This window comes from Python bivittatus, unplaced genomic scaffold, assembly GCF_059951505.1.
Source record: "Python bivittatus isolate LINGU-HERP-01145 unplaced genomic scaffold, Pbiv_v1 ctg000410_np1212, whole genome shotgun sequence".
Lineage (NCBI taxonomy): Eukaryota > Metazoa > Chordata > Lepidosauria > Squamata > Pythonidae > Python > Python bivittatus.
In genome coordinates this window covers 2849827-2869239 of record NW_028277067.1, presented here as the reverse complement: position 1 = coordinate 2869239, position 19413 = coordinate 2849827, and the positions used below count along the sequence as shown (strand labels likewise).

Sequence of the window (19413 nt, the reverse complement as noted above, 5' to 3'; positions counted from 1 at the left end):
AAGTTTATTACAGTCAAAGGACCCAAAGAGCATGCATCTTGACATTTCATGGGAAACAGATTATTCAGAAAATAGTTTATTTCTGTGTGGATAAATTAATCTCTCTTGACTCCAGCTTGTTGCATCTCAGCCTATAAATGTCATAATCAGCACCAGCAGCAGCAGCAGCAACAGCTGCTAGAAAAATATATCTTAGCATGAGCTGAGCCCTTGATGTAAGGCAGGAAATACACTTTAATTCATACATTACCTCCTTAACATCAAAAAGTGCATCTTAAATGGCTGCAAATTCACATTTTGCACTTGCCATCCAACTGACAGAGGAATACATAGGGAGACCTAGAAGGCATACCAATGAAATTCAAAAGATTCCCCATTCCCGCCTTACCTTCCAAGAACTTGCTTGATCATGTCATGGCAGATGAGCCATAAAGTCTACATCCCATGGAGAGTCAAAAAAAAAAAGGAAGAAAACAAAGGGAATACGCTAGAAAACTCTCTTTCAAGGTTTGCCTATTGCTCTCCGTAACAAGCACTAGGAATAAAAGTTGCGGGGTGGGGGGGAGAAATGTTGGAATGACTGACAGCCTTGAACTATAGGCTCATCCCTCACCTTAGGCCGTGCAATCTGATTGGATGCTTCCTGACATCTCCAAAGCACAGCACATTTTAATAGAAGCTTCAGTAGTTTGTCAGGGGTGGGTGGGGGAAAAGGTTCAGTGAGGTGCATTTCTGACCAGCATAAAGTCATTTTCCACTTCAGGAATCCTTCTTGGCTTTTGGGGGTGTGTGTATGTGTGAGGGGGGAGGGTGGGGGGTAGAAAGGCCTGTTTTTTTTCAGGGTGGGGTTGTTTTGTTTTGATTTTTTTGGTCCTTAAATGTTTTTGTGCAAACTTCGTGGAGAGTGCTCTTCTCCTCAGCACCAAGCCTGGACTAATGGATTACCACCTGCTTGGATTAACTTTAGCTTTTTTCTTCGGTGACACAAAGGTCCTAGCCGGTTATCCTATTTGGTGGTAAGACTTCTTTTTTCCTCATCTCAAACTTTTTGGCAACCTACTCCTTTTCCTCCACTTCAGTGTTTGCATTCTCTCTTCATCTTGATTCATGTTTCTCATCATCTCACTTTTTCAGAATTTGGGCAAAGTTCCTACATGCTTGCCTTGCTTTTTTTTTTTCTTTTTCATTTTGGAAGGGCGATACTTAATAGATTTTTCCTTTTGCTTGAGAAGCATTGTGCCTGCCTCAGTCATTCATGGCATCAGAATAATATGTTGGGGTGTAATTTTTAAGCAGCAGGCATTTCAAAGGTGATTAACTAGAGGGATAGAAACATTAAAGTACCATCAAGGTTCACTGTTATTAGGTATTTGCCTGCAGATCACATTTGTATACTAACAATGCTATATAAAATGACTCCTCTTTCCCTTTAAATTTATTTGCTTAATAATGCCCATCTGCAGAAAAAAATATCAAGAAAACAATCAAGATCTAAGTTTTAACTTCGACAGTTGTTTGGAATGACAACAATTTGTCATTTTAATTTCCTGCTTGTTTCATAAAAAGCTTGACTCCATTCAAGCAAACCAAGAAGATAAAAGCTAGAAAGTATTTTGCCAAAGATTCATTTCTCTGTATTGGACAATCTGAGGACAAGGGGTAAGGACTGGGATTTTTTTCAACAAAACCAAATTTCAGGTTATTTGAAATAATTTAGCATTTAATAATCTAGTGTCAATTTTTCTTGTTGCTTAATTAAATTTTCTCCTTATGCTAAAATGTGTTAAACACTTGGATAAGATGCATCACCAGCTCCAATATGGAGTTAACCTAAATATGGCCCTCCACCACCACTTTCCAAAATCCCCTTTTATGGCAGTCATTCCTTAATTCCTTTTTAAATGCAACCAAATTAGGCTATGGGAATAAAAAAGGTTCTATATTTTGAAAAATAGCCCTTATTGTAAAACTCCAGTTGCCTATTATAAATAATAAAGAATGAATATTCAGCACATCTAGCAATGTTCTTTACCTTGTTTTGTCTGATTATATGAAAATGATTCAGAAAATTAAATCACAGCAACAACAAAAATACTGTATTTTCCTTGCCAAATGGATATGACTCATATATGCAAAGCACAGCCAGAATATATCTTCAGGGTCAAAAAAGGTTACCCTGTCAGAATTTCAATTAATCAGATCTCTTTTAGCCCCAGGTTTGATAAAACTAACTTTCTATAAAAGAAGCTGTAAACTATTAAGAATCGAATGCTATGTTACAAATACTATCAAAAAAAATTGATTCAGAGAATTTAGTTAATTTAGTAAACACAGAGACCAGTTGTGTTGCTTGATTAAGGCTAAGGAATTTCAAGTCATAAAGCGAAATCTTGGTATTTTACTAAAATTTTGTCCTTCTAATCATCCTTTTTAATACACGGAGAAGTAAGAAATCCATTTTCTTTTAGTCTCCTTAATTTTTCCCCTCCCCTAAAATCTATCCTTAGAAATACCGGTGGATATCTTCTGTCTCAAAGAAAAAGGATTAAGTCCCTGGATTTTAAAATACAGACATACATAATTCAACAACAGTACGCACCTAAGCATACTTTAGGAGAATGAAAATTGCCTATAGAGGATTTGTAAAGAGTCATAGCTACTGAGCTGTGCTTTCAGCTTGTATAATTGTATTTTCTAGTACCGTATAGAGCAAATACTGTAATAATTAGATTGAAAAAGAAGTCTCAGAAGTGGGCAAACCAAAGCATAATTGATAATGAGCTGTAAGTCATTATATGTGTTCTGTAGCAATCTTCACACTCTATTTTGGTGCATGTTTCTATCTCCTAGTCATTCAGGTCCCTTCAGATTCAACTGATTATTTTCAGTGGATGTGAAAGTTCATGTTCCTTCATCTTGCTTTATTCAGCAGAATTTAAGTAAACTGGGAGAGATCTGAATTTATTTGAATCTCTTGCAAATGCTCAAACCCTCTTCAGGATAATTCCAACCTAAGAAGACAGTCAGTAAATAATGGTTTAACAAACAATTAGTAAAAACTAATAGATTAATAACCATGCATCAATTTCATATGAATTAAGTCCAAATGCATACAAATATTAATGTATTGGTGTTATCACTTTTATCGTAGCATGGGGACAGAAGCTGTCAGTCAGAAAATATGGGGCAGCAGTCAACTTTTAGTTATAAAAAAATGGGAAAGTCATAATTTACTTCTGGATTACAAAATAACTGCATTTCAAAAAGAAAATCCAATTCTCCAAACTAAACAGTCTGTCCAGAGAATCCAGCTTTGACCACTTAGCCTTATCTTGACTTATTGTCTTAAATTATCCAATTTGTTTGAGCTACAGAACTGAAATTCAAGGTACAGAAGACAACGTTCAAGCTATTTAGGGACCTGGTGCTGGGAACCAATAATGGAACGGCAGTATATTGAAAAGTGTGAAAAGGGAAGTTGCATAGTTTCAAATTGCCTGGAATTTGGGGGGATGAGGCAAAGAGGAGCAGGGATGGGTGGTAATGTATACACAAGGGAAGTGCAAAGGCTGGCAGAAAGCTTTGCTACATAAAGAAGAGAGCAAGCAAGACTGGTGGCTCTAGCTTTAGTTTCACTAAGATTTGCCACCTTGATATATTTGTGCTGTAAGGAACTGTGTGTCCCACTACCATTTTATCTATGATTTGATTTGGAATAATTTCAGCTAAAGCATCTAAGGGGTTAACTGATGCATATGAAATCATCCTGTTTTTCATTTAAATGATCTGATTCTGAGAGTAGACCAGCCTTAGATCTGGATTATCTGCTTTCTCTGACCTGAGCTGATTGTTTGTCCTAGGGCATAAAAGTAACATATTGCAAGAGCCGAGAGCTACTAAGCCAAAACTGAGCAAATCAACAGAGCTTTGTGTAACAGCTGGGAAAGAGCAACCAGAGTAGCAAGTTCAGTGTTAGCTAAAACTGAGTTTTTGTGTCAAGAACAGGCCTCCTTGCAAGATACTGGCAATATTTAAAATACTATCATTCAATTTTAAGTATCTTACGTTGTTTCATTCTGCCCCCACCCCCTTCCAAGCCTGAGTCCTGAATAAATTTGACGGGTAGAACAGAATGGCAGGCTTAGGTGTTTTTCTTACCTAATTTGCAAATTTCTTTCCAGGAAGTCTAAGAAAGGAAGTTTGTACTTGTGCAAGTGTGTTGTGGAACAAAAACTCACCAAAGCGTGTGTTTGGAGTATTTTCATATATAGCATAGTAATATTGTACCACTATTAAATTTAGCCAAACAGAGAGCACAAATAAAACCATTTTTATAAATGGTATAAAACCAGCCACAACTGTGACTCTCAAACAAGAGAATATGTACCAGTATTTTTCTCTAGCGCTCTGCAGCCCCATCTCCAGTTGTCATGAGATCTGTGTCTGATGTTATATTGCCACATATTTGAAGAAGTGGGTAACTGGAAAAGGCTGACCTGGGCTGTACTTGGCTCAAACAGATATTAGAAATGGCAGTTTTTTCTGGGCCTGTGGTAAGACAACGGCCAGCACAGAAATCAATTTTTAAGCCCAAGACTAAAGGTGCTTCCATATGCAAGACCTAAATTATTTCCCACAAATTAAGGTACAAGGAAAAGCTGTATTGGCTTAGATCTCTATATTTGTCCCCACATTACTAACATTTGCTTTTGGGGAAAAGTTAGTTCCCCAATACGACCTTCACTCTGTCTTATGATAGGACCACTCTTGGAAATCTAAGACATTGGCCTCTTCCTGATCTTTAAAACATGATCCCTTGTATATGCTTTGCTTAAAGAAGTTGAAAGAGAGAGAGAGAGGTTGCTCTGGTTGAATTCAGATGCTTAGATACTCCAAAGCTTCTCTTCCCTGGTTTTCTACAGAATGATCTACCTTGAAAAGGTCTTTGCATTGTTTGTTTTTTGAACAAGCAAGCTGATACCTTATGGAAATCAAATTGTATAAAACAGGAAAATAGGGAGAGAAGCTTGATCATGAGGACAGTTAGGCTCTGGCATTGTTATTTGATTAAAAAGGGCCCAAGGAATAGGAAAAGTCAAGATTTAGAACTGCATTAAACACAATGACTTTTTTTAAAAGGAGAAGATCTTCTGTGATTTTTTTTTCTTCGTAAACCATGCTTTGGAATTATGCATATATGCTTCTTTCACTGAATTTTTTACACTTTGAAATGCCCCTGAGTATGTAACAATATGTGGACAAACAATAAAACAGAAGCTGCAATAATCTTTACAACTTGAACTCCATAGGGCTGCTTTCTTTTTAGAGCTGTGATAGACCTGGAGATGGATTTGCCTCTTCTTTATGTACAAAGTGATGTAGTCCAGGACTAATACAACCAGGGTTGGATGGAGGAGGAATAACAGAATGCCCAGGACCTACCTACATAATCCTACTGAACATTCCCCCAGTTTTGTTTATACTTCAATACTTGCTGTTCCTTAGAAAGCATCCTTGAAACCAACGAGGTATGGTCACCCAAAACACAAGAATGCCACAAGAGTTAGGGAGGGGTTGGGGAACAATTTTTTAACTTCATTGGCATCCTCAGGAAAAAAAAATGGATTGCAATAAGAACACCCCATCCTCTTCCTGGTGATAGGAGAAAGTTCAGAGTTTGGATTTACTCATTGTGCTAAGCCATCACAAGAAGCCATAATGTAGTTGTTTGGTTTGGCCTTAGCAAGTTATATGAACCCTACCATACAAATGCTTTGTTAGCCACTGTTTCTGAACTCCAGTACCTACATCCTCCCACTGGAGCTCTACTAAAATCAGACTCTGCCTGCCCATCAAAAGTGACACAATGCCTTATTGGTGGTTGAGAAGGCAACAATACTTTAGCAGCTGAATTTCATCTTTAACATTTTGCCTGCTGGATTCAGATATTATTAATTGACAACTAATGTTGCCAAAAGCCCATTGGCAGGCTGGCTGCAAGCCAATGGGTAAACAGCAATTGAGTCTAACCAGTGAGATGAGCCACACTTATGCCTATGCAAATCCAAAATCAGCGTCAATAACCTTTAAATTCCAGATGGTGTGAATGGATTTTGAGACTAGATCGAACAAGGAAGAAAGCGGCAGAGATGATTAAGTGGGACCAAGCTCATACTAGAGATGAATCTTGGCAACAGAAGGGTCACTGTAGCTAAAGATCAGCATATCCTGATCAACTCACCAACTTACAGAAACCCATCATTAGAGTTTCCTTTCCCAAGCTGGCCCCTTCTAGATATGCTGAATTACAATGCCCATCATTGTAATTGTCCCTGCTGGATATTGATGATCAACCCTGTAATTCAACACGTAGGACCAGGTTGAGAAACACTGTATTTGAAGTACCTCCATGGCATTTTCTGGTCTAATGATACTTCAAAGAAAGGCTTGGATAAATAGAATAATCCACTTGACATCTGTCCAATGTTTCTGTGAAAAATGTAGAAGTTATTCAAAGGTAAGGAGAAAAGCATTTTGCACATTCCCAAAGGTATTACTTCCATCTCACCTATTAAGCCAATTAAACTCTCCCCCTCCTTTTTTGTGTCCTTTATTCTCTTTCAGCCCTTTAATATTTGACCATTTGCCCCATTTAAGTGAACATAATAAATGAAATCAGTATGGAATTCACCTGTAAGATTTCAAGAGGCAGAGTATTAGACAAAATTCTGAAATCAATAAATTGCAAGAGCATTTATCACATTCTCCTCCATAGTTTCCCCGGGAAAGAAATCTGTCATACAGTGATTGGACAACTCTGTTCCTTTAAAAGCTTATGACATATACATTTCTGAAACTTTCCATCAGGCTAGCTAAAATCTTAGAAATTGCCAGTACTGTATGTATTAATATTTACCATGTTTCTAACATTTCCTATAATGGGAATGTGTGTGTTTACACAAATAGCACAGAAACAAATGTTTAAGACAGCATGTTATCTGTTTAAGTATCTACATGGAACTTATTTACATAAAGTTGCTTAAATAATGTTATCACAAGCCTTGAAGGAAGAGCGCTGCTGGATAATGAATCATCAATTGTCTGCTCTGAAAACAAAATGAGAAACATTCTGAATTTAGACATGACATTTCTATTTGGCTTCATCTTCCACAAAAGAGGTTTTGCTCATGAGATGGCTCTCCTTGTTAGCATTTTTATTTGGCTTGGTTTTATGAAAGTGTAGTTACAAGCCTGCTTAATATCCATGGATTTTTGTTTTCAAGATGTGCACTTTTATTTCCAGATTAAAAAAAAAAAAATCACTCACTTTAGGCCTGAGATCAGAAGTTTTTAAATAAAAATCTTGGATGCCCTGAAACAGTGTTTAGAGCCAAGTATGTTCCTTACTAAAGACACAATTGCATAAATTCTGTGTAATTTCTGTTCTGGTGCTTCCATCATAATTCAGGGAAATAAAGTTTCTCAATCTTCCTTTGGGGCATTAGAGACAAATTTAAACCAGTCCAACTCACAAATATTGTAATAATACCTTTTGATAAGCATTTTTATGCAATTTGTATCAAATACAAAACAAATGTAGGATAAATAAAACAAATTAAAATAAGGATAAAAGAAAAACAGGCACCTACATGTTAAAAGTAACATAAAACAATTGACAGCAGGATTAATTTAAATGTGAAAGGACAGGGAAAAATGGACAACCCAGTATCTGAATCACTGGCTGAATAGGAAGGTTTAGAAAGCATTTTTCTGGAGTTCAGATCAGCTGTTCACTCCCACGACTGAAGGCTTTCCTCCAGGGCAGCAGAGAACTAGTTCGCCTTCATGAGTCACCTCATTATTACTTGAGGAACTGTTATGGAACAGCTTTAGGTCTCCGAGTAATTCGGGGTAATTTATTAAGGTTCACTCCCTACTCTTGTTCTACCTATAAAAGTACGTTTAAAAACGTTCAGAGGCCACGGAGAAATTAACTGACAACTTACCCAAATATTAGTTTTTAAATTATGGATTCCTGCCCACTCAGAACTACTTTTTCTATTACAACAAATCCGAGATTCTACCCTCCAGGTTGCCGTATCCGAAAATGTTATAAACACATACCTTCCTTGGCGGGGGTGGGGAGCGCGCTTTAAAAATTAAGACCGCAATCATCTACAGTCTCCTACCCCCTTATTCGAGTTCTGATCGATCGATCGATCTCAGTAGGAGGGATGGTTGAATTACATACGATCGCGCCATCCCTGCAGATTAAAAAAAAATCGGGTACGAATGTGATAAGTATCCGTTTGCAAACACCCGGGTCACTTGCTCCCCGCGGAATATGAAACGCGGATGCTGGAAAATGGGGAAAGGCGCTGGCTCGGAGAGGGGGGCCGCTGGCTAGTCGCGAGGGGAGAGCGGGCGCGGCAGATGAACCGGGGAAGCTGCTCGGGGCGGCTGGAAAGGTGCGAAGGGGATTGACCCAACTTTCTGGAATGCAACTGCTAATGTACAGTAAGGGAACAGGGCTCCCGACATAAGAGCTCCAGGCGGATCTGATAAAAGATGACAAGGCTTCTGAAAAATGTTTAAACCTGTTCCTGTGCCTCTCCTCTCCTTTCTTTGGGCCGCAACAGGGGAGGAAGCTAATGTACTTTTAACATTAAAGCCGATTAGGGCAGGACAGCGCTCAGAGTAGGAAACCAGACGTGACTCCAGAAGGAAAATAATAAAACACTTTTTAAAATTGTTCCTGTTGCTTCTTAGACGACCACCGAGATGATAGGTAGGAAAAAAAAAAGTTGCAGCTCTAGGTGCCTGATGGGAAATAGATTTCTCAGACTAATGAATTCTCTGCTTAAGGTGGCTAGACATAAAAGGTGGATCTTCTCCATTTCAGGATCCATAGGGTCAGCTATGATTCAGATTCAGCAGCATGAATTATTTAGGAAAACAGATTACCAGTTAAGATAACAAGCAGAAGAATTGATAAAAGGTAAACTGCTGTGATTTAATTTGATCTTTTTGCAATAGCAAAAGAATAGAACCAATTACTGCAATAGAACCAATCATCCTAGTAAATTAATTTGCAATCTAATGAATAAGGAAAAAAAGTAGATAAAAACTGAAAAAAAAATAAACTGTCTAGACAAACCAGGACCAAGATTATGCCACCTTTGAGTGATGTTGACTAGTATCAGTTATGCAGTTGCTTGGTTTTGGTTTAGCATGCTGTGTGAACAATAATTGTTTGTAAAGTATGGGTAAAGCACATTGGGACTTATTTAACATATTATGGTTACAGAGATTGGCTTGGTGTTATGCAGATTCCATTCTCACTTAGTTCAGGTGTTGAGCTGATAAACCTGAGCTCACTGGAAGAGTTAGAGGGTATGCCCAAGACATGATTAACCATGAATAACCATGCTTTACTCTACACAATTATCTGGGCTCTCACAACACATTGAACCAACACAGGTCAGGTTTGCACAAATCACTGAAAACCAGCTGGCCAATCTGTGGTTCGGTGTGTCATGAGCCCTCTTTATCTTTTTGTGAGGTATACTTTGTGCAATGCTACTAATTGATTAAAATTCAAGCTTTGAGGAGGGAAAAAAGAATGAAGCTTAGACTACTGCAACTCATTCATATCAAAGTAATTGCATGGTAAGGAAAATAATGCAGAAAAGAAATCTGATTCCGAAGAAGACAGACATTCAGTTCAAGGGCATGTATCTCACAATATAATAAAATAAGGAAATTGGGGAAAAGCTTTATTTTCCTCCCCTTCAGCTTCCTTGAAAATGGAGTGAGGCATGGATGGTTACTGGAGGAGGAAGGAATAGCCTCAACAGACTTGGAGTCTCTAAGAAGTTTACTGTGGAAGAAATGAATACTTTCCTCTGGTAACTCCCTTGCTGGGCTCTGCACTGTTGGGCACCCACCACCAACCTGCTTCCACTGGACCCTCTGGCAAGGATTGGGGGGGCAGGTTGGTGAGAGGGGAGAGGAGGAATGAGAAACTTTTCTTCCCACAACTTCCTTAACTTATTTTGGGATTCAAGGCCCAGTGTATAGATTGGTATACAAGTCATATGCTGCTCATTAATTTCATGGTGCAGATTTCACCTTCGCTTTTAATGTAAGACAATAAAGTTGGTGCCTGGGTTCACATATTGTTGTAAGCCATAATTGTTTGGTTTTGGCTTAGCATGATGTTTGAAGCCAGCCACTGCTATATGGTTTACCTTGCTGAGTGACTCCAGCCAGTTGTGGCTCATTTAACCAACAATAGCTAAGTAAACATGGCTTAATGCAATGTGTGAACTTAATGGAGCTGCCTTTTAAATACAGTAGAAATAATGAGTGTGAATAGTTAGGGTTCAAATTAACCTAATTAGGATTAGAATTAACCTAACCTAAGAGATCCCTGTTGGCTGGACTGGTGTGATATAATGGAGTTTCCTGAATATTTTAACTAAGTATACTGTAATGATTTGTCCATTGGCAGCTACTTAATTTATATGAAACTAATATTTTAATAGAGAAAGACACATAAAATATTTTAATGAAATAAAACAATATTGGCATTTGAACCAGGATTCAGAGATAGGATAAGACCAAGAAGCTTTGAGCAATATTTCTCAATCTCCCAGTAAAACTTTTCCGCAGTAATTCATCTCTGGCAGATATTGTTAAGGTTCACACATGGTGCTTACCTTAGCCAACAAATAATTTGTTTGTTGCTTAGTGTGCCAGTCAAATCCAGCCAACTGAACATTTTTCAACAATCCATTACTAAGCAAACTGTGGTTTAGCATGATGCAATTTGTAGTTTGTAAATCCAATACTGTAGATGGATAGATGATGTATGAACTCACGCTATGATCTAGCTCGCCTGACACACTAAAGCATAGCATGACTAGTCCTAGCATGACATCCAAACCTGGACCATGGCTTCAGTTGTGATTCGAGTAGTTAGAGGGTCTTACCCAGGGCACTGATTGTTGTCTGAACCCATGCTCTGGGGGGAAATAAATTTGTGACTATCTTTTCCAGCCTCTAGATACAGATAGGGGCAAAATGGAGCGATCTCCAGCTGCAGCATTTCTGCTGCTGCCAGTGTTTTTGTTGTTATTTTACCTGCCACGAGCACATGGATAAAATTATGGTGCCAAGGAATTGCTCAGGTCCCATGGGGCACTATTAGTTAGTTTGCTTTTTAATTATTCAGTGTTTTAAAACGAGCTGATATACTCCCAAATACAAAGGGTTGTCACAGTAACATGCTTTCTGTGTGTGGGTTTGGATTCCTCCACACCACAGTGTATTCTCATAAGTGTTCCTTGGTGCCAGGTCTTTATTCAACCAAGAGTATGAAACAGTCTGAGTAAAGAATTGAGATTCCTTCATCCCAAACTAGTTATTGGACTACACTGTATTATACAGCTCCTGAACAGAGTAATGTGAATGGGTTCACCTATTTTATTAAGCTCAAATGTAGTTTGACTGGTTTTAGCTTAGTAAGTTGTGTAAATTCAACCATGGTGGTTTATTTGACAAACCCCAGTTAACAAAGTATGGCTTAGTGTAAAGCGGAACCAGACTGTGAGAGGCATTAGCATTCTTTTCGGTATAAAGTGGAGAGAATGATCACTTCAGGCAACCAACAAGAACTAGGATATTTTTACAACATCAAATAGGCTTCAGGCTATCCCAACTAAGAATGGCCACATCCAAAAGATGACTGGTGCCTTTCAGAACGCAGCAACCCTAACCCAGTGCCCCTTTTTTGGTGCAGGTCACTTTCAAGTGTGACCTTCTAAGAGGCTGTGAAGACCTGGTTTTCTCCCTGGCACTGGGCTAGGACATTGGATGAGCCCAACAGAGGTGTGGTTTGTATGATGGAATCTGTTATACTCTGACTTGGCTATTGTAATATGATTATATTAATTCTGGCTCTTGCTTGATTTATAGAGGTTTTGTTATATTGATTGTTGTTCACCACCCAGAGTTCCTATGTAAGGTAGATGGCCATACAAATTTTCTAAAATAAAAAAATAAATACATGTATGGTCCTGAGCCTAACAATATATATAAGTACTAAGTGGCACTTAGTTGCTTAATATTTGCATATACTGATTTATAGGATAGATGCAAATTTAGAAAATATGATAATTTAAATGGCGATACAGTACAACTCAACATAGAAAGGGAGATTGTGACTAAGGACCTGTGTGCTTGGTTAGCCTGTTGCCTGCATAGCCTGCTCTTCTGTCTTTTGTTTTTCGAACTTTAAATCAGAGCTAGGCTAGAGAACTATCAAGTTCAAGTAGAGAACTATCTTCAATAACACAGGAACCATGTCTTTCCTACATATCAATGATTGCAAATATACATATAAATGAATAAGGATCCAGGAGAATACAGCCCACAGTAATATTTGGGCCACCCCAGAAGGGCTTACTTAATCCTCTACACCACCACCTAGAACTGTGCCTGCCGCATCACACAAGAACACAATCAAGAAAGCTTCCCTTCCAAGTGGTCTGGTATTGCTACATTTGTGCACAGATCACTTGCAAACTTGCTTTTGCCTGTCAGTCCTTACTTGCATCTGAATAAACAAAAAAGGAACTGATCGTCTTTGCTCTACATCATACAACCACAACACCAGGCAAGGGTCCCTAACAGGGTGTCCTGGCCTGTGTCTGGACCACTCTGTCTACACACAAGCCAATATAAAGTATATTGCCTCCAGGCTTGCCACTTTGGAAATGAACAAGGGCTACCTGATACAATATTGTAGTTTCCAGCTAATTGGGAAGTCTATAGGTATGCATTACTAGATTTTTTTTTTTTTATTAAAAGATATAGATACATTTTCATCACACCAAAAATGGAATATTGAGATTATTTGGGAGTGTGGGGAAGTCCTCTGAGAAGGAAGAATCCACCAAAGTCCATAATGCAGGCTTCCCTTGCTGAACAGGGTGATGAGCATAAGAATCCAACAGATCTGGATGCATCAAATTGTAGGAAACAACTATAGTAGTTTAAGAGAGCGCATCTCCGGGAGTGTGGATAAGAATGGAGATGGTTCAGAATATTCTAAACATAACCACTGTAAGGTTATGAACTGCTCTAATTAGGGGCTGACATCCCATAACGTGGCACCTGTAGCATTACCAGAAGCTGCCTGTTTATTCAATTAGGCTGGTATTAGCTACTTTAGATTTGTCAAAGCAGTCTTCCTCAACTTGTGCCTTTTAGATATGTCAAATTTCAATAGCTATAATGTCTATCCAAAACAGCCATTGACCATGTCAATAGAATTATAGTCCAACACCTCTAGAAAACATGGAGTAATAGAAGGGTCTCAAACAAAGTGTTTTCTAACCAAAGGAATATGCTAGATATCCTTTTCAGCTGGTTCAAATTCACTACTGTCACCATAATTATGTGAGCTTATTTCCCCAGTCTTATTCCTGACTTCTAAGTCTCCCCCTCATTAGCACTGTCACTGGCTTCAGAGTTTACTGTAGCCTTGGAATAGTCAAAACAAGAACGTTCCAACTTCAAGTTAGCCATTCATTGGGGTAGGGTGGGGAGGACACTTGGTAACCTAACTTGTCATCTCTCTTTGGTAGGAGGCTTGTAGTGGAATTGGTGCCAACAACTGAACTGGCTCTGCCTGGGTGCTAAAAATAAGTTGCTTCTTGCCCTCAAGTCAGGTTCCCTCCAGAGGTAATAACAACAAAGCAAGCAGCCTGCTAAAGAGGAATTATCTCAGCCTAATCACCTCCCTGGGGCAGAGAGCTTGTCAGAGTTGAGGCAAGCAAACAGGTGATGCTGTTCCCAAAGCTAAGACAGAGAGGATTGGCCACCTCTCTTCCCACACAGAGAAGAATCTTCCATGCCCATAGGAGGTTCAACCTTGACCTGCCAACGAACTCACAAAACCTGGCCTGATCACATCCCCTGAGCATTTTCAAAATTTTCAGCATATTTATTATAGAAAATGCCCACTGGAAATGTTCATCATCCAGGATACCCCCAGGTCCATCTCACCAGTGCCATTGAAACTGAGAAAGCAAGGCTGCATATTGGCTCCACTCTTATTCAATTTCTATATCAACTTTATGGTGGGCCATCTCCACAACATGAACTTTCACTTCCCAAAACTTGCTGGAAGACACATCTCTGTTCTAGTATATGCAGACGATTCAGTAATACTTTCAAAAACACCTATAGACCTTAAAAGAGCACTGAGAGCACTAAAACAGTACTGCAAGGAAGACCAGCTAGAACTCAATTATCAGAAAACTAAAATCATGGCATTGATGGCCACAAGACTGAGCATTTCAAATACCTGGAGGTAGTCCTCCATTATGCCACCAGTAGGAAAGCCCACAGAGACTACGTTGCTGAAAATGCACAGACAAGCTCATCTGCCATCCTTAAATTCTTAAGACAAGAGGTGACCATTATATACCTGCAGCACTCAAATTATTCAAACCCAAGCCAATAACCCAACTTCTTTATGGTGCTCCACTGGGCCCCTTCTCCAATTTTGTACCATTAGAATTTGTACAATCCAAATTTCTAAGAACAGCCCTTCAAGTCTCAAGATGTATCTCTAATGCCACCCTGCGACTAGAGACAGGCCTCATGAAAGCAGAGGCTAGAGTGTGGCGACCATATTCAATTATTGGCTCAGTCCATCCTTTTTTCCCCCTTGCTCCATTAATTATGAGTGATGATTTTCAGTCCACATGGAAACAGGCAGTGGCAACTAAAATCTCATCCTCAGGCTTCTCTCCAGGTCTTCTACTCAGCATGGGATGTGATCAGGCCAAAGCACTCATTAAACAGCATGTAGCAGACACAGAGCGCCAATTGGATCTAGCCAGGACCCCAATTTTTATTGCCAGTGAATCTAATAGGTACTCTGCCTCCCCTATGGCATACTTAACTAAATGCAAAATACCTAACACCAGGGGGCCTTTATCATGGCAGGGTGTCATGCCCTCCCCTCAGCTGTCCTTGAAGGCCAATACAGGAAGATTCCTTACCCAGAGACCTGGAGACAAGGCCCCTGTGACTCTGGGCACACAGAAACAACAGAGCATGTGCTTCTCCAGTGCCTGTATTACACAGACATTCATACTAGCCTCATCTCACCATTACAGCATAAATACCCAGGGTGCACAGGACAATTCTATACCTCCCTGCTGCTTTCAGATACCAACCCTGCCACGATATACAATATTGCCAGGTTCTGCACAGCAGCGCTTAAAATTCATCAGATGATGACCTGTGCCATAATCTGGACTTAAGGAGCATCTAGTTGGCCATACTAGAGTGTTATGTAATTTGATAGATACAGTCTTCTGCATACAGCGGTACCTCGGTTCACGAACTTAATTCGTTCCACGATTCTGGTTGCCAACTGAATTGGTCACCAACCAAATCAAATTTCCCCATAAGGCTCAATGTAAATAAGGTTAATCCATTCTGACCCCTACGGACATGGTTGCCAACCGAATTGGTTGTCAACCAAATCAAATTTCCCCATAAGGTTCAATGTAAATAAGGTTAATCCATTCTGACCCCTACGAACATGGTTGCCAACCGAATTGGTTGTCAACCAAATCAAATTTCCCTATAAGGTTCGATGTAAATAAGGTTAATCCGTTCTGAACCATATGTATTTTTTTTTAACCACAAAAATATGAAACAAAATACAGTACAGTACAGTATGAAGAGAGAGAACACTAACCTTGCTTGAGGCGACACCAAAAAGCTTCACAGCAAGTGTCTGTCTGTGACCACGATCTCACCTAGAGGAAGCCACGACCACATGTCAGAGCAGGGAAGATGGCCGCGGGTCATATTCGTCACCCGATGCGGAGTTCGCGAATGGAAGCAAATTTTTGCGAACGCTGCTGTTTGTGAACCGAATTGTTCGTGAACAGAAGCGTTCATGAACCGAGGTATTACTGTACTAACCTTTATGCTCCCCTACACCTATCTAATGCTCCTAACCCTCCTTTTAGTTTCTTTTAGACTCTTGTTTTTTATATATACAGTCGTGTGAAAAAGAAAGTACACCCTTTTTGAGTTCTATGGTTTTATGTATCAGGACATAATAAAAATCATCTGGTCCTTAGCAGTTCTCAAAAGTAGGTAGATACAACCTCAGATGAACAACAACACATGACATATTACACTATGTCGTCATTTATTTTACAAAAAGAAAGCCAAAATGGATTGTTGTTCATCTGAGGTTGTATTTACCTACTTTTGAGAACTGCTAAGGACCAGATGATTTTTATTATGTCCTGATACGTAAAACCATAGAATTCAAAGAAGGTGTACTTTTTTTTTTCACATGACTGTACTTTCTGTTTTTATATCTTCTAGCTTTTCATAATTTTTTTTAGACTCTGATGTGTCTTCTATGCTTTTTAATTGACTGTACCCCACCCTCCTTATGCTGGTCTATGACCATAATAAAGATTAGATTTGATCATCCAGGATCACAGTTTCCCAATAATGCTGCACTTAAAAATCTAAAATCCAGTGAAGATATTCTCATGGAACAAGGCTAGCAGTGTTTGTTGGGATGCTGTCAGCACTTAATTTGAGACCAGTCCATGAACTAATTTTTTGTAGCAGGCCGAAGAATCAATTTACTTGCTGGATCATTCATTCATTCATTCATTCATTCATTCATTCATTCATTCATTCATTTTATATAGCTGCCCATCTCAGACCAGTGACTCTGGGTGGCTAACAACAATAAAAACAACCAACATTTAAAACAATTCAAAAAATTAAATATAAATATAAATGCAGCCAAGAGATCTTTAAAAACCATCAATATTAGCACCACCATGAAATGGGGCCCTTCACACACTCGGGGCCTATCTGTGCTATGTTAACTGGTTTTCAGCCACCAGGGGTGTTCACAATCAAGACTTCATCCATTTTTTTTTGTGCGTCACAGAGCTTTAATCACACCATCCTAGCCCCCATCTTGACTTTTTCACCATGCCCTGCAGACAATTCTGCCAACCACATACTCCACTGGAGGGAAGGAAGAAAGACTGAGGGGGTGCCATCCTTACCCAAGTTCTTCTTGTGATCTCAACTCACTGGCATTACTAGATTATCTTCAAGGGAATGCAATTTGTAACAGAAAAGTAGTTTCCTACCTCTGCTCTACACTCCAATGTACATATACCTCCCAAATGATGATCCAACCCTTTTTATGCTGGTGAATAGTACAAAAAGAGGTGGCATTTAGGGGCAAATCATAGCATTATATGTTTTATTTTCAATACGGTTGGAGGAGCTGGGAAAGATGGTTAGCAGTACCCAGTCTTAGACTGGCCTTACTCAGAAAAAAGTTCCATTGGGTTAATGGAACTTGTCTCCATAGATTTTCATAGATGTGCATTGTTTGATACAGCTGTAGCCATCTGCTCCAGGGTACCTTTTGAGTGTATATGCACACGTGAGTAATTTCTGTGTGGCTTACATGGTGGGCTGATTCCACTGTGGGAGTCTACAATAGAAACCTCCCACCATAGGGACAAGAGGGTTTAAGCATCTTCTAATGAGGTAGCCAAGGAAACGGCCCACTGGGGTTAAGGATGCCTATAACATCTGTAGTTGCCCTTTTGATAAGGAGCACTCTCAGCAGGGAGGAAAGAAAGGATCACAAGGAAAAGAAGCTTTAGAAAGTCCTCAGGACACAAGACTCTGAGGCTGTTGGACACTCCTCTTGTCCTGTCCTGCTTGCTTTTATAATAAAGTTCAGACAATGGCAGCTGTTGACATGCCCCTGCATTCAAGTGGGAATGCTAGGGAAATTCTCAACTTCTCTATTTCTCCACTGATGTCCAGGTTCCATGCAAGCTACTTAGTCTTATTTCTGGAGCAGCACAGCTACATTATACTAATTTTATTTTTTATGGACTTTCTCTTGATCTCTGCACATGTGGAGTTTCCTCCAGTTTTTAGCTACTCTTTTTTCTTCATTTGCAGCTTACTGATGGATATTTAATTACATCCATGCCAACAAGAATATTCTGATTGTGCAATTATAATCAGATTCCTTTTGCACTATGCTTAAATGAAAGTGCATACACAAACATTCACAATAGAAAGCAAACAGTAAAATAATGGAAACAGAATTACCACTCATTCCACCTGAGCCAATTCTGAAATTAATTTTAGAAATTCTAAAACATAGTCCAGGAGAATCCATAAAACAATAATAGAAGAGAATAAGGGAAGTTGCTTCCATTATTCATACATGCATTGTCATCATGTGAAAACTGTAGGATCTAGCAGCTAATATTGCATGATTTGAATCTTCCCACTTGTGTAGATCAATGAGCATAACTACAGTAAAAAAAATAATTAAGATAATTATTTGAGTGCAATTGATCCACATGTTAATCAGATACCATGTAATGTTGCAATGGCAAAATCAATTTATATTCTTACATTTACTAGAGTCTGGAAAAGAGAGAGAAAAGCACCCTAAGAAGTGATCCAGGCACTCAGTCTTGAGATTATGGACTCAAAATAACAGCTGTATTTTATATTTTATTTTATTTCATTTTTTCAAACATGGGGGTTGAAATGTTTTGAAAGTTTGCGGTCTCTCATTTTACAAGTCTTAACTTGATGTAATATTAAAGGCTGCTACTCTGGTTACTGTTGTTTTACTTACATAAGCCATTTGTGTATTTAGACAGACAGGCACTTGAAGTTAATACTTTAGGGCTAGTTGCCAATGTTGACTTCCCTCTTGACTGAAAATGTGGTTGCGTGGAATTGTGATATTAACACCTCAGCACAAACTTATCAATTGGAGGAATTAACTTGAAGGAGAGAAGGTACTCAGGATAACAGCTGATGTGATCCCTGCACATTTGAGAGCAAAAGAAAAAACTCTACATGCATAAAGTTGGGAGGTTACACCTCTGTAATTAATTTAATTAATTTTTCAACTCCAAAAAGGATAATCTGTGAGCATTAAGGCTGGGCTGACATACAATATGCATACAAATGCACCATCCAGTAGCTTATCACACAAATTATGTTGTAGTTTGTTTGCTCTGGGGTTAGTGTGATGCGTGAACCAGACTATCTTCCCTGCTCTGTATGCAACCCATGTGCTTATGGTTTGTTAAAAAAAATAGCTGAAATCCTTGCTGTTTTATGTGAATTCAATCATTGGTTCAACTCACATATTGTATTAAGCCTTAAAAGCTTTTGGCTCTGTACTGTATGTGAACCCCATTGTAGCTTGGTAAAACAAGTCATGTCTTAGCCACAATCAGCAAGTTCATACATATGATCAAGTCATCAAGATTTGTTTGGCCTATTCCT

The 19413-nt window shown here is 38.9% G+C and overlaps 1 protein-coding gene across 1 annotated transcript in view; it reads left to right on the top strand.

The window, feature by feature from the left end:
- Positions 1–936: 936 nt before the first annotated feature.
- WNT3 (Wnt family member 3) overlaps positions 937–19413 on the top strand; it is a 30639-nt gene continuing 12162 nt past the window's right edge. The window contains exon 1 of the mRNA XM_025174007.2: positions 937–1016. Within this exon, the coding sequence (XP_025029775.1) occupies positions 937–1016 (80 nt within the window). The remainder of the gene's footprint in view (positions 1017–19413) is intronic.